The sequence below is a fragment of the Zingiber officinale genome, chromosome 7B, assembly GCF_018446385.1.
Source record: "Zingiber officinale cultivar Zhangliang chromosome 7B, Zo_v1.1, whole genome shotgun sequence".
In the NCBI taxonomy this organism is placed as follows: Eukaryota; Viridiplantae; Streptophyta; class Magnoliopsida; order Zingiberales; family Zingiberaceae; genus Zingiber; species Zingiber officinale.
The window spans coordinates 109997517-110010445 of record NC_055999.1 but is presented as its reverse complement, the minus strand read 5'-3'; the positions used below and the strand labels follow the sequence as shown (position 1 = coordinate 110010445).

Below are 12929 nucleotides of genomic sequence, written 5' to 3'. Positions count from 1 at the left end.
TTTTTCTTAAGGTTTATGTTTCTCTTTTGAATTATAGTGTTTAAGATAAATAATTTTAAATATTTACAAGGGTATAATAGAAGTATTTAGGATATTTCAGATTTAACATTTAAGGAATTTTTTATTTTTAAAAATTTTTAAAAATCAAGATACCTAAATTTAATCCAGACGTTTCAACCCAAAATTTAAAAAAAAGAATCGAGATGTCTGAATTAGCAGACATTCCATATTGAACGGTCTGTAACATTTCATAACACTTAGTGTCAATTAAATTTTATTTTAAGGTTTAGAGATTAATTATAGTATTAAATATAAAAAAACTTAAAGAACAAAACGCCATGGTGGGTAAGGTACGGCATATCAAAATTCATATAGAATTTTAATATCCTACGCAGCTATCCTGCCTACTTAAGTTTTTTTTACTTAGGAGCTTAAAAGAATAAAGAAGAAAAAATTAAAAAAAATACCTGTCACGTTCGCCATTGCGCGGAGGCGCGTAAAATAAGTGGCGGTGGATTGAAACTTTAGTGAATAAAGAAAACAAAAAAGGAAGTATTGCAACGTAATTAATGCTAAGTGAACCTATTTCATTTTTAATGACGCGGACAGAAAATGTTAGATTTTGAAAAATAAAAGAAAAAAAAACCCACGCGGACGACGTTCGTCGTTGCTACATTCTCTCTGCCACTTCAATTGTTTTTTTTTTCCTTTTATTTTCTAAAACCTAACTTCTCCTCTCCCGTTCAGAAACGCCTCGCCTCGCCGGCTGTCGGCGTTACTCGACTCCATGAATCATTTCCTCCTCATCCTTGCGCTCTTCCGCCGTTTCTTCTCCAATCCATGCGCGGAGGAGACGGAGAGAGTACGAAGAGGCAATTTTGTTCTGGTGGTCGATTGTGGTTGCGAGGATGGCTCGATCCGTCTGCGTCATCCTGTTCCTCACCTTCATCACCGTCGGCATGATCCTTGGTCCGTTTCCTTTTTCCTTTCCCTACTGGGTCCTCACCTACTGTTATACTTTTTCGAAATCGTTGTCAGCGTGGCACATCTGATCAGAATCGCTATGTATGTTATCTTTCCAGTCCTATTTATAAAGAATACCAAAGTAGAAAGAAGACGACCATAGTATTTCATCCATTAAAGTTCCAATTTGTACGACAATGTGAACCTATATTAGGTACAAAATTATTGGAACTCATAGTGAATCATGAATTCATAAATGAAAATTAAGTTAAAAAGGAAGTATGGCAACGTAATTGATCCTAAGTTTTTCTTATCTCTATTATTCTGCTTAAATATTAATCAAAATATTTGCTTTAAATTGATATAAATTCAATCTGAAAGTACATAAGGACCTATTTGTAGGAAATCCACTCTCAACATGTCGTATATGAAAGTAGCTAATACAGCCGTAAGGCCATCTTTCCTAGAAGGGAAGGGAAACAGCTAAGGAAAGAAAACGGTTGTATGAGAAAATTTATAGGAAAATAATTATGATATATTTTCCATCCAACTGTTGCCTTGGAAGGAAGCAAAAGAGGGAGAAACACCAAAATCTTAAAAATTTATTTATTAAAAACATTAAGATTTATGATTTAGACATTTATCTCTCTCCTTTTCCTCAATGATTTTTATTGGGGATACACTCTTCATGTAAGCACTCAAAGGAGTTCCACTCTGTTCTTGGGGTTCCTAAAACAAATACTCTGTCTCAAGCAACAAATGATCTTATTGTTCTGTAAAGTTCAGACAATAGAATAGTTGTTTTCGATCTTCTTAATTTCCATGATTCAATCTTTAAGTGATGCCATACTTGTAATGCCTGCAGGTACTTTCCTCCAGTTGCTACAATTCTGGAATTTGGAAAAGTTATCTGGTATAATTTCATCTTGAATGGGCTTGCAGTTAATCTACTCTTGATGCTTTAATTGAAGTTCTCAGGGAGCATTACTTTGTTGTATTCAAGAACTCTTAGTTTAAATACTCCCTAACTCTCAGGTAGAATTATGTTGTGTGACTTTAATAAGATAACCATGTAATTTCTTAACACGTTCATGAAGTATATGCTAGTTTTTAAAGCTAACACGAACCAAGCTTCTCTTCTACTGCAACTATATATTTTGATTAAGTTATACAACTTTCAAGTATCCAAGTATTTTTCTAGTGTGATAAGTTAGGGTGTTTCACACACTTCCTAATTATGTTAGATTTCAATTACTAGATAAGATGACATATTTAGTTAAGGAAGAATGATGTGATATGCGTGGTAGTAGTTGTCTAACTTGTCTTTACCATGTACGTTAGATTCAAACTATCTCCAATTTTATATCTTGTCAATCTTGTGTTTTTTCTCAATGATGATTTCACTGTTGCATGCTTTTCAAAAAGCTTGTTTTAGATGAAACTGTTGTTCACAGTTACAATGTTGCTTATTAAATTTCTACATTTCAGAGGGTGTATGATTAGGGTTTCATGTTATTTTCGTTCAGATGTTTTTTTCAAAGTCATGTAATTATTGATATATATAAATATATATATAGTCTAGGTAATATCTAAGAATTTGTGTCCACCTTCACATACATAAATTAGAGGAATGCAAAATCCAAGTAAACGGAAGAATTTTGCAAAATGATCTTTGTTTTTCAATGAGTTAAAGCTTTTGCTGATTTAGTATCATAAACTATGAGCAAACTTCCAATCTTTCTTAACAAACTCTTTGTCCTAGGCCCTTCTCCCTGGGTGTCCAATAAACAGTCTGCTTTCCTTCATCTTGGACTGGTATGCTTTGGCTTCCTTTCAAAATGATGAAATACTTATGCACGTTTTCTTGTTGTTTAATTTTACAAAATAATGTTAACATCATGAAGGGGAACCTTGGCGCAACGATAAAGTTGTTGCTTTGTGGCCAAAAGGTCACGGATTCAAATCCTGGAAACAACCTCTTGCAAAAAACAGGGTAAGGCTGCGTACAATGGATCCTTCCCCGGGACCCCGCATGGTGGGAGCTTCGTGCACCGGGCTGCTCTTTTTAATTTTTGTTAACATCATCTAGCCAACCCCAAATTTTTGGGAAAAAATAATTGGGAAAAATATGATGATGATGGTGTGTTTTTGCTGAGAGTACTTCTTTTCGTGACTTTAATTTCTTACAAAAATGGCCTTCACCTTGTGTAGAGCAGTTGTAAAAAGCCACAGAACATAGTTGGTTCTTTTTCAGATCTTTAATGGACTAGATTTATTTCAAGTTTTATCATCCAATTTTTGTTTCTTTCCTATCATGCACACTGTCATGAGGTTCATCCAGGTCTGTGAAGCTAACTGGACCATGACTTGGTTTTCCATAATTGAATATTAGAAGTGAAAGGAATTAACAAATTCTCTTAAGGCCTACAAAATTAACATGGATATTTGCCCGTTTGCTTGCTTTCACTTGAAGAATGTAATTAGCTGAAAGTTATGAGGGATAGAGTGAGAGATTGGAGATAACTATATTTTTTTTTAACTAAAAGCGACCAAATTATTTGAGTAATGCTGATGATATAATCATAATTAAAGCTCAATGATGGATAAGATTCATGTAGTAGGCTTAAATAGCTAGGGCATACAAGTTCTAGTCATTGCCCCAAAAATAGTCACAAGGTCAAATTATCCTCTTGGAAACTAGTTTTTCTTAATGGGTCATCTCAAACAACTAGTCCTAAGATTGAGTTAGTCATCTTTTGATTGAAGGTATTGCAGCCGTTAATCCTACTAAAATTGATTGACTAACCATTATCCCAAAAAGCTCAAGCTATTAGGAAATTGATCAAATTATATCTTTATATTGTTAAGCCTCCCTCTTGATGTGTGGGTGGGGCATTTGACTTGATTAACTTTGAGCTCCCAATACATGAGTTGATTAGATATTCATTTTGGCATAGGTGGGAAGCAAACCTCCAACATCCTGCTCTAATACTTGATTAACTAACCACTTAATCCAAAATTCAAAGTATAAGAAAGAGACCAATATGTACATTGTATTGTTAATAAGTCTCACACAGATAAGTGTGGTAGTTTATTTTGTCTATACATAAGGATGGTATTCCCATCCCAACTGACTAGTCATCTTTGGATGGAATGGGCTTCACCCTAATTCAACATTGTATTAGCATTAGATCACTGCTTCTGAGCTATGATGGACAGAAAGGGGCATGTTTAAGCTATGATACTCCATATCCATTAGTCCTACGAAGATAAGTATGGTGCTTGATTATGTATATGAAGAGGGAGTCCCTTGATAGAGCACATAAAAGAGAATAGAAAAGAAGAAAAGAAATTTCTTTCTTTTTTGATTCAGGATTGTAGACTAACATGCTTATTTATACAAAATATATAGACAATATATGGAAGATATAATGATTAATATAGTAATAGCGAATATGGTACACAGTCTCAATAATAATAATAATGCTGTGCATGTTAGTCTTTATAATTGGAATCAATTTGCGATTATGGATTGTTCTCTTTGTCATCATCCTAAATCACTAGTAATTTTGGAATGGAGTAGGGCCTTCACTCCAATTCAACATGCAGAGCCAACACTACCATGGCTCTCTCATTTGATACGAGTGGAGTATATGCAAACTATCTAAAGTTGTGTAGTTCATCTACCTTCCGAGATTGAATGAGACTATATTGAATATGGGATGTTGAAAAAATAACTAGTTAGAACTATATATTTTAAGATAATATGAAAAAAAAATCAACAATAGAAGGAAATGACACAATGTGATACATTAAACACTTTTCTTTATTTGGATCTTGTAGTTTATTTTTCATGCTCAACTACCTAAGCTAAGAGGTGTTAGGCGATGAATAAAAGAGTTTAACAATAGATCTTAGTGTTTGCTTGGTCAAGAAACCCTAACTTACTAATGGAGTTGCAACATACTTCTACACTTATAGTGGAATCGTTGGCTATGACAAACAATTTTCTAAGTTACTGCCAATCTGTGGGTGTTGGACAATCTATATTTCTGAAAGCTTGTGATAATTTTAACATGTTTAAGCAATTGGCTAACTTGTTCTCTAATTTTAACAACTGAAATTGTCTTTTTGACAGCTCCATCATCTTGAATTTTATACATTTTTCCAATCGTAAAGGTTATTTAGGTCTGAGCATTTAGCCACTCGGTGCAGTTTTTGCTAGTCCAAAATACTTTCTTATTATCAAATGTGTGCCAATTGTCTCAATTAGAGCTAAATTTGGGCCATAGATCCTCTTATGGTCTGTCAGATTGTTTGTAATACCCATTAACTAATATTGATATTCTTATTTGTTTATTTAGGTAAAACCTGAAATTCTCAGTTGGTCACCACGGATTATTCTTTTTCGTAATTTCTTAACCATGGAGGTATCTCATTTCCCTTCTAAGGATGTTTTTTTTTTTCTCAATAATGTTTTATTTCATCTTTTATACACACACACACACACACACACACATACATGTATGGTGTGCATTGCTGGTGTTAAGATTTTTTTTTTCCTTTCGATCTTTGTCCTTGCCAAAGTTACCAAGTTCCTGTAATCATAATCAACTTGGTTCACTAATTTTAGAAGTTGGTATTTATTCACTGTGTTTGTCCATCCCTTGTGCTATATTCTTGAAAATAAAATAACAGTATTAGATCTGGGAGAAAAACATATCTTGTATTTTTCCACCTCTTCACTTCTTTATGCATTTCTGCATTTTGCTTATAAATTTTAACAAATATTATATGCATCCAATATTTTTTATGTAGATTCTTTTATTATATGGTTTTTGTGTACACCTTTAATGGTTGGTCTCTCATTGCTTCCCAACTTAAACAGAACTTTGCCATTATTATTTTTTTAATGTAATTTAGAACGGGAAAAAAAATCAAAAGAGCACCCCTGATTATTCTTATCGTCAAAAGAGTGACTTTCTTTCATAAATTATCAAAACAGCAGCTCCACCCATAAATTGATACCCAAAATGCCCCTGTGTGCTTCATCTTGGAGTGGTTTGGCAAAGCTGCTCCAAGATGGTATAGCTTTGGTCAAAGTTGCTCCAAGGTGGGTAGGTAAGATATTGTGTTTATTGATAAGAAAGAGATTTTTGTTGTTGAGGTTATTTCTTTAGTTGAGAATGGAGATGAAATTTTAGACATTATATAAGTTGATTTTTTATTGTTTTTAGGTTTTTGTGTTTACTTTTGTTTCCTTTTCCTTCATTTTCCTTTTTCCTCTTCTATTAGCATATCGAAAAAAAATAGAGAGAGAAAAAAAACAGTGGTGCAATTTTGACAAAAGTTGCACTAGTTTTGGTCAAGACTGCTTTAAGGTGCTGCAACTTTAACCAAAGTTGCTCCAAGGTGGAGGACACAAGGCTAGTTTGGGAATTAAATTATGGGTGGGTGCTCTTTTGATAGTTTTTGAAAGAGAGGGATCCTTTTGAATTTTGATGATATGGACAATTAGCTACGCTCGTTTGATTTTCTGTCAATGCAGAAATGGATATTGCAAGTCTGATTGAATTGACTTGAAAGTTGTCATACATTTCTCAGAGCTGTGTTGTTACTCTTACAGGAATGTGATTATCTTAAAACAATTGCTGAGCCTCATCTCCAAGTTTCTCAAGTGCATGATACTAAAACAGGGAAGGTAAGTTTTCATTCTCATAAAATATACACGAAACAACTTTATGGACCTGCTTAGCCTTTTTTTATTAGGGGCGCTCTTTTTTTACTTACTTTATGCTGTTTTATTCTAACACGATTTGCTATTGTATTTTCTGTTTGATTCTTTTGCATCATTCATTATACTGTTTTAACACTTATCTGACTTGAAACTCAAACAAATGATTGGTTTTATATGGTCCAATTATACATATATACATATGTACATATATAAATATACGTATATGTGTATGTATATATATTATTACTTCTTGAATGAGAAACAGCTTGATAATATCAGCACCATATTCCCCGGAAAGTGGAAGTGCTGATAGGTCAATGACTATGAATGTGCTTGTTAGTTTTGTCAATTTTATTTTAACAACATTTTACCCACGACATTTTTCTCAGTTGAAATCACTATTTTTATATGTATATGAGTGTCTAACAATAAGTAGCATGACTTTTCTGTTTGTTTTCTTCCAAATATTAATGTAATCTTATTTTAAAATTTTCTAATTTGTACTAGGCTAGGATGGAAGGATCTATGTTTTACCATCCTTGGATTCTTCATTTGCCCCTTCATACAAGGCTCTTAGTCAAATTCTAATACTTTATTGATTGTGTGCAATTTTTTTTTAAAAACATTCATGTTTGCTACACATCAATACCTGCATCGGGTTCTTATAACCGAGTCTTGGTAATAGAGAATTTTTAATATTATTTTGTGTGTAAGAATTACATATGCATTTTTTCCCAGTTCTCCTTTTCTTTATCAGGATTATTTTTTAGTAGGTTGACTTGAACACCTTTTTTCTTAGGTCTATTTTCTAATAAACAAATTTATGAAAATAAGAAACCATGAAAAAAGACTTCCTATGTCAATGTGTCATTTATTTCTGTTTAGGTTGTGCTGTTGAAAACCTATCAAATGTTTATGTCAATGTGTCATTTATTTCTGTTTATGTTGTATTGTTGAAAACCTATGAAATGTTTATTTTGTTAAAGAGAAAACTATCAACTATTTATTCTGCTACTATGAATTTGTCTTGAGAAATTGTTCCATGCTTCTTACCTCATTCTTGTTTTTTTAGAGAGTTACAACTGATGGTCGAACAAGTTATGGTACCTTTCTAACACTTGGACAAACAAAATTCTCAATGATTCAGGTTGGTATTACTTGCAATTTTTAGTCGCCTTTTAGTTTTAGGACTATCGGTCCTTAGAAATACAATTCCTCTTCCTATTGAATATGGGCTTGTAATTCTAACTCATGTACGCTTGATTATTTCACTGATAGTGGGATGGTGTATTCATATTGACCGGAATATGATCTGAAAACTCATTCTAACTTGACTTGAATTTTTTTATAGGGAATTATTCATCACACAACCCTCTAGATGGACTCATTTACCTATAGAAGTTATTAGGGAATGATATAGTTTTGATGTTGTATCATGTTGTGTCAGTATAGGTTTGATACTTATTTACTTCCAGGTCTAAATGTATACGAATAAAAAAGTTATTTACTTTAATAGTTAGTTGTTGCATATATATATTAGTTGCATTTACTTACATGTTATACTAGTTCCATTAATGAATTATATGGTATTTATTAATTAATTAATTTATTAATTATATATAATGGATTATATATTATAGATCTACTTAATTATACAATATTAATTATAAATGCTATTAATTAATTGTATACAATCAATTACATATAGTTATATTATATGTGTAGAATATAATTATTAAACTATAAGATGAAAACTGATGAAGAATTTCATGTTAGGAACGATTGTAAAGAGTGAGAGAATATGCTTTAGTAGTGTCATTGTGTAGAACCTTGATTATGGCGCCAAACTTGTTTTTCAATGCTGAAAACAGAATAGATAGAAAAAGTTAGCGACAGAAGTTACAAAGCATCTAAAGCTAAAAGTATAATTGACACGACTTATGTTAACACATCTGAATGAACTGAAGCAAAGGGCGTAGGGGCATGATTATAAACACTATTATAATGCAGGATGTGTTTGCATGGTCAGAAATGTGAAATTCAATAATGTTGGCACTTATTGTATGACCCAAGATAGAAGTTATCTCAAATTACTCTTATAACTAATTAATTAATTAATGTAGTGGAAGCTTATGTGAGTGTTAAGAGTCTTTTGAAGTCGCTTTATCCTGTGGAGGTGTTCGGTAATTTGTGTCTACTTTTTTCGACAATATGCTGATTGGCATACATAACAAATTCATAGATGTACAAATTTTCTTTGCCTCTTCATGTAATTCAACTTTGATTCGAGATCCAACTTATCCTTGACTTACCTTTGATATTTGGGTACTGTCAGGCTGTTGAAAAGCGGATTGCTACCTTCACTCAGGTCCCACAAGAAAATGCAGAGCTGCTTTATGTAATTAGGTAGCAGTAATTCAAAATATTCTTGCAGAATGGATATTCATGGACAAGTAAATAATCAGAAATGCTCTGTTGCACAGGTACCGACCCACCGAGTATTATTTGATACATCATGATTATCTGCCGGAAGATGTAAGTATGTTTTTTTTTGTCAAAAAAGAAAATAATAATAATCTACATCGCAATTCCTTTCTCCAAGGATTACTGTTGCATTCCAAACCATCAATGCAGACAATGGGGAAGGGAGGCCAACGTGTCGCCACGATGCTTATGTATTTAAGTAATGTGGTAGAAGGGGGCGAAACATACTTTCCATTGGTTAGTTGTGATGAATTATCTCGCATCATGTTTCTGTTTGGAGAATGCTTGTCTGTAAAAACTAAATTCTCTTACACACTGGAAACCAAACTAGTGTTAACCAAAATTAGCCACTTCTAGGAAATCAACTTCTTCTTCTTCTTCTTCTTGATTATTATTATTATTATTTTGTCACCCTCAACTGTAAAACAATTAAGTAGAGATAAAAATGATAATATCCAAACCTTTTGAACTAAGTTTAGCCTAAATTAACTAGCATCGATTGCTTAAGCCTAACTAGAATGGATGCCTTATTTGCTTGCTAATGCAATGTGTTGGCATTTGATATGTTCTAACTAGCTTTTAAAATTGTCATGTTAACTTTTCCCCTCGGTTTTAGTAAGCCAGCGCATGTACTTACCCAAATTCTATTCTTTTGCATGTATGTTAGCAACATTTTTAAACTGACATGATCATTTCCTCAACTTCAGTTAGTTAGGCTGCTTTGAGTCAAAAGATGCTTTTGCTTTTCACAAGTTCTCAATCTAAATTTAGACCTTGAACTAGACTAGTTCGAAGACTGTCGACCCATCTAATCCACCATTTAGTTCTGGATCTCCAACTACTGTTTTCATGAAACTTAAACAGTGTAATCTTTGAAAAGCCTTTGCTGGGAGCTTCAGTTATGATCTAATCTCCTCATGCATCAATCTGCCGATGATCCCTTTTCTTTTTCAAACATTTTCCTCTTCAGGCAGGATCTGGCAACTGCAGCTGTGGTGGTGTGACTGTGCACGGACTGTGTGTCAAACCAAACAAGGGAGATGCACTCCTTTTATGGAACATGGTCCACCTTCTCACTCTTCTTTCATGACATGATCCTAATCAATGCAATCTATCCTTTTATCTCGTTGCTAGCATGAACTCTGCAGAAGAGACATGGGTCAAAAGTGGCGTGCCTTACTTTTTCTAATTGTAGGACCTCAACGGGAAAGTAGACCCAATGAGCCTTCATTCAGGCTGCCCAGTTATTAAAGGGGAGAAGTGGACAGCCACGAGCTGGATGAGGCAGGGTACGTTCTTCGTCAGACCATAATGAACATAAAACGTACCTCGTTGAGTTGTAGGAACTGAAAAAGTTCATGAAGACATACATCAACAAAATCGATGCTGATTAACTTGTATATGGTACATGACAGGAAGTGCGAGGGGCTTTTGGAATACCAAGAAACCATGGACTTCTGAGGCATTCAAACGATTCCATACGGCAAATTAGTGCTCACCATCATGCAAGACTTGCAAGTCTTTGCTTAAACTCCATATCTGATAAAAGATCCACCATCAGGAGTCAACAATAGCAACTTTAGTCATTGCCTGGCCATCTTCCACTTAAATAACGGGACATCACCCAATAGCTAGGTAACTCGTCTACGCGTAAAAAGAAAGAAAATGAAGTGTAATTTGTTTTTTTATTATTCAATAAATTATTGAACCATTTGATGATTTAAAGATGTCATATTTTCTAAAGCATAATTGTGTTGTCCAAGACTTCCTTGTTTTTTACTTTGTCTTTGATGAGACAAAGAGCAGAGACCAAATTACCATAGGGCCCTGTCTAGGACAAATGAGTTTTGGATCGAAAAAATTGCTCTGCGGAGAGTAAGTCAACTCCTCTTCGTCAGTTTACTACAAGGAGAGCTCCTCGAAACTAGAGCTTTCCTCTCCATCAACAAGAAACACACAGGAACTTCAGGTTCCTGGAGGTTGCAGAAGTACAGAGCTAACTGAAACGGTCAGCATGAAATGGACTTAGATTGCTATAAACCATACAAGAAGAAACACTTTCTTGGATCCTCACTAAGTATTCAACTCTTTGATATCCTCTAACTTAATTCTACCACCAGACTGATGCTGTACTCCTCCAACGTAACATCCTTCTCATGCAATGCAGTGCAATCCCATGCATCCCGACCACAAGCTCCTCAGCACCCTCTTCTGCACTCAAACAAACCCATGCACTTATCTCTCTAATCACGCTGGATTTAGGAAGAAAAGACGGACAGCATGCAAATCTAAGGCAATTACCCTTTTGGGCTTCTTGTAGAGGAGCTCAGGAGGGATCTTGTACAGGTCCTCGTCCACCGCCTTGGGATCTCTCCTCAGCCTTGCTCCTCCTCCCACAGCAGCATCATCAAACACCTTCCCCTGCTTCCTTTCCTGCCCTCTCTGATGTTGCTTCTCATCCCCCTTCTTCACCTTCAAATCGACACAAAATCAATCAGACCCTGGACGTACGCAAGAAGGTGCATGTTTACCATAGAAGAGAAAGCTAAGTGAGAGGAAGAGATCTGCAGTTACTTACCCTCCCTCCACAAGAAGCTCGCAGAGGTGGCAACTTGAAGAGATCATCACCAGCTGCTGCCTCGCCATGGAATTGGCACCCTCGGACCAGCCCGGCCTGCACAGCCGACTCGAAGTACTGAGTGATGGGAAGATCGCTGCAGTAGTCCCAGTTGCCGAAGGCCGGAATGCTCTGCCTCTTGTTCGTCGTTATCATCACCACGTCCTGCAAAGACTCATCAAGAGATTCCAAGTGGATGAATGAAACTACCAAGTTCACATACCTCCATTGATGTTTGGACAGCACCGCAGCAAGGCAGAGAAGCTAATTAGCAAGGTGATCTGAGGGTCTATATAGAGGAGGTACACTTCCCTTCGCTACGCGAGATTTCATATATGTCGTCTATCTTCTAAGATCAGAGACAGCGAGAGCCCCATTCCATGTGGGATCAATGAAAGCCCTGCGATGCCATAAACGCTAATGGCAAAGGCTCCCATTCATTCGACTTAAAGCGAGAGTATGAATAGATTTAAATGACAGTATATGAGATACTGTGCAGTACTTTCGAGGAACTCTGGATGAAATCGAAAGACTGAAACTAGGAAAACAACAAAATTGGTGATCAGAGTAAGTAACAAATGGAGGGCTACGTACAGATTAAAAAGAGAACCAGTAGAGAGATCTAGGAAGATGGTCCTTGTGTGTTGTCACAGAGAGAGGAGGAAAGAGGAGCTAGGATACAAAGAGCTGAACTGGCTTCCTCATTATACGTAGTTTTGGCTTCAGACCAGGAAGCCAACTGTGTTGCCCACGCTAAAAAGGTCCTCTGGATCCCCTAAAGTCAAGCCTTTCTACTGTCTTTTTTTGCTTTGCGACTCGTGTCCCAAGGGAAAAGGGGACCTGTCTTGACTGCCCCTCCGAGCCGAAGGTTGGGCTGCCCGGTCAGTGTTTGATGATTTGACAAGGAAATAGATAATCCATGTCATTTCGGGGCTAAAGATTAAAACTGCATATTTGTTTCTTTCTTTTTCAAATTTGACTGTGATTAATTTTCTTAAGCGTTACTATAGAAGATAATATTTTTTATGTATTAAATATATAACTTTTCATGTCAGAGAAATAATATTTTTGTATAGGTATTGATTGCTCAGCAGCACTACAGAAGATATTGCGATCATCTAGCACTTT

At 35.2% G+C, this 12929-nt stretch overlaps 2 protein-coding genes across 5 annotated transcripts; one reads left to right on the top strand and one right to left on the bottom strand.

The window, feature by feature from the left end:
• The first annotated feature begins 666 nt into the window (after positions 1 to 666).
• LOC122006869 (prolyl 4-hydroxylase 1-like) lies at positions 667 to 10922 on the top strand. The gene is made up of 12 exons (XM_042562542.1): positions 667 to 969; positions 1829 to 1876; positions 2726 to 2778; positions 5328 to 5393; positions 6590 to 6664; positions 7773 to 7847; positions 9036 to 9106; positions 9184 to 9235; positions 9335 to 9421; positions 10155 to 10247; positions 10380 to 10473; positions 10600 to 10922. Exons 1-12 carry the CDS (start codon positions 909 to 911, stop codon positions 10674 to 10676), a joined length of 852 nt encoding a protein of 283 aa, XP_042418476.1. The 5' UTR covers positions 667 to 908; the 3' UTR covers positions 10677 to 10922.
• A 259-nt stretch (positions 10923 to 11181) lies between these two features.
• LOC122006870 lies at positions 11182 to 12547 on the bottom strand. Of its 4 annotated transcripts, none has more exons than XM_042562543.1 (5): positions 12396 to 12547; positions 12025 to 12201; positions 11763 to 11966; positions 11486 to 11656; positions 11182 to 11395 (listed from the first exon to the last, which is right to left on the bottom strand). In XM_042562543.1, exons 2-5 carry the CDS (start codon positions 12028 to 12030, stop codon positions 11339 to 11341), a joined length of 438 nt encoding a protein of 145 aa, XP_042418477.1. In that variant the 5' UTR covers positions 12031 to 12201; positions 12396 to 12547; the 3' UTR covers positions 11182 to 11338. The 4 variants fall into 4 exon arrangements, with proteins under 4 accessions (XP_042418477.1, XP_042418479.1, XP_042418478.1 ...); XM_042562545.1 differs by having other exon boundaries at positions 12025 to 12218; positions 12396 to 12538; XM_042562544.1 differs by having other exon boundaries at positions 12025 to 12315; positions 12396 to 12528.
• Between the last annotated feature and the right edge of the window lie 382 nt (positions 12548 to 12929).

What these genes read in the sequence shown, in the direction of transcription:
- LOC122006869 (XM_042562542.1), top strand. Translation starts at nt 909, where the DNA reads ATGGCTCGATCCGTCTGCGTCATCCTGTTCCTCACCTTCATCACCGTC. An exon ending in ATGATACTAAAACAGGGAAG is followed by an intron (nt 6,665 to 7,772) that starts GTAAGTTTTCAT and finishes TTGTTTTTTTAG; the next exon opens with AGAGTTACAACTGATGGTCG. An exon ending in CAAAATTCTCAATGATTCAG is followed by an intron (nt 7,848 to 9,035) that starts GTTGGTATTACT and finishes GGGTACTGTCAG; the next exon opens with GCTGTTGAAAAGCGGATTGC.
- LOC122006870 (XM_042562543.1), bottom strand. An exon ending in GAGCTTCTTGTGGAGGGAGG is followed by an intron (nt 11,657 to 11,762) that starts GTAAGTAACTGC and finishes GTCGATTTGAAG; the next exon opens with GTGAAGAAGGGGGATGAGAA. An exon ending in TCTACAAGAAGCCCAAAAGG is followed by an intron (nt 11,396 to 11,485) that starts GTAATTGCCTTA and finishes GTTTGAGTGCAG; the next exon opens with AAGAGGGTGCTGAGGAGCTT.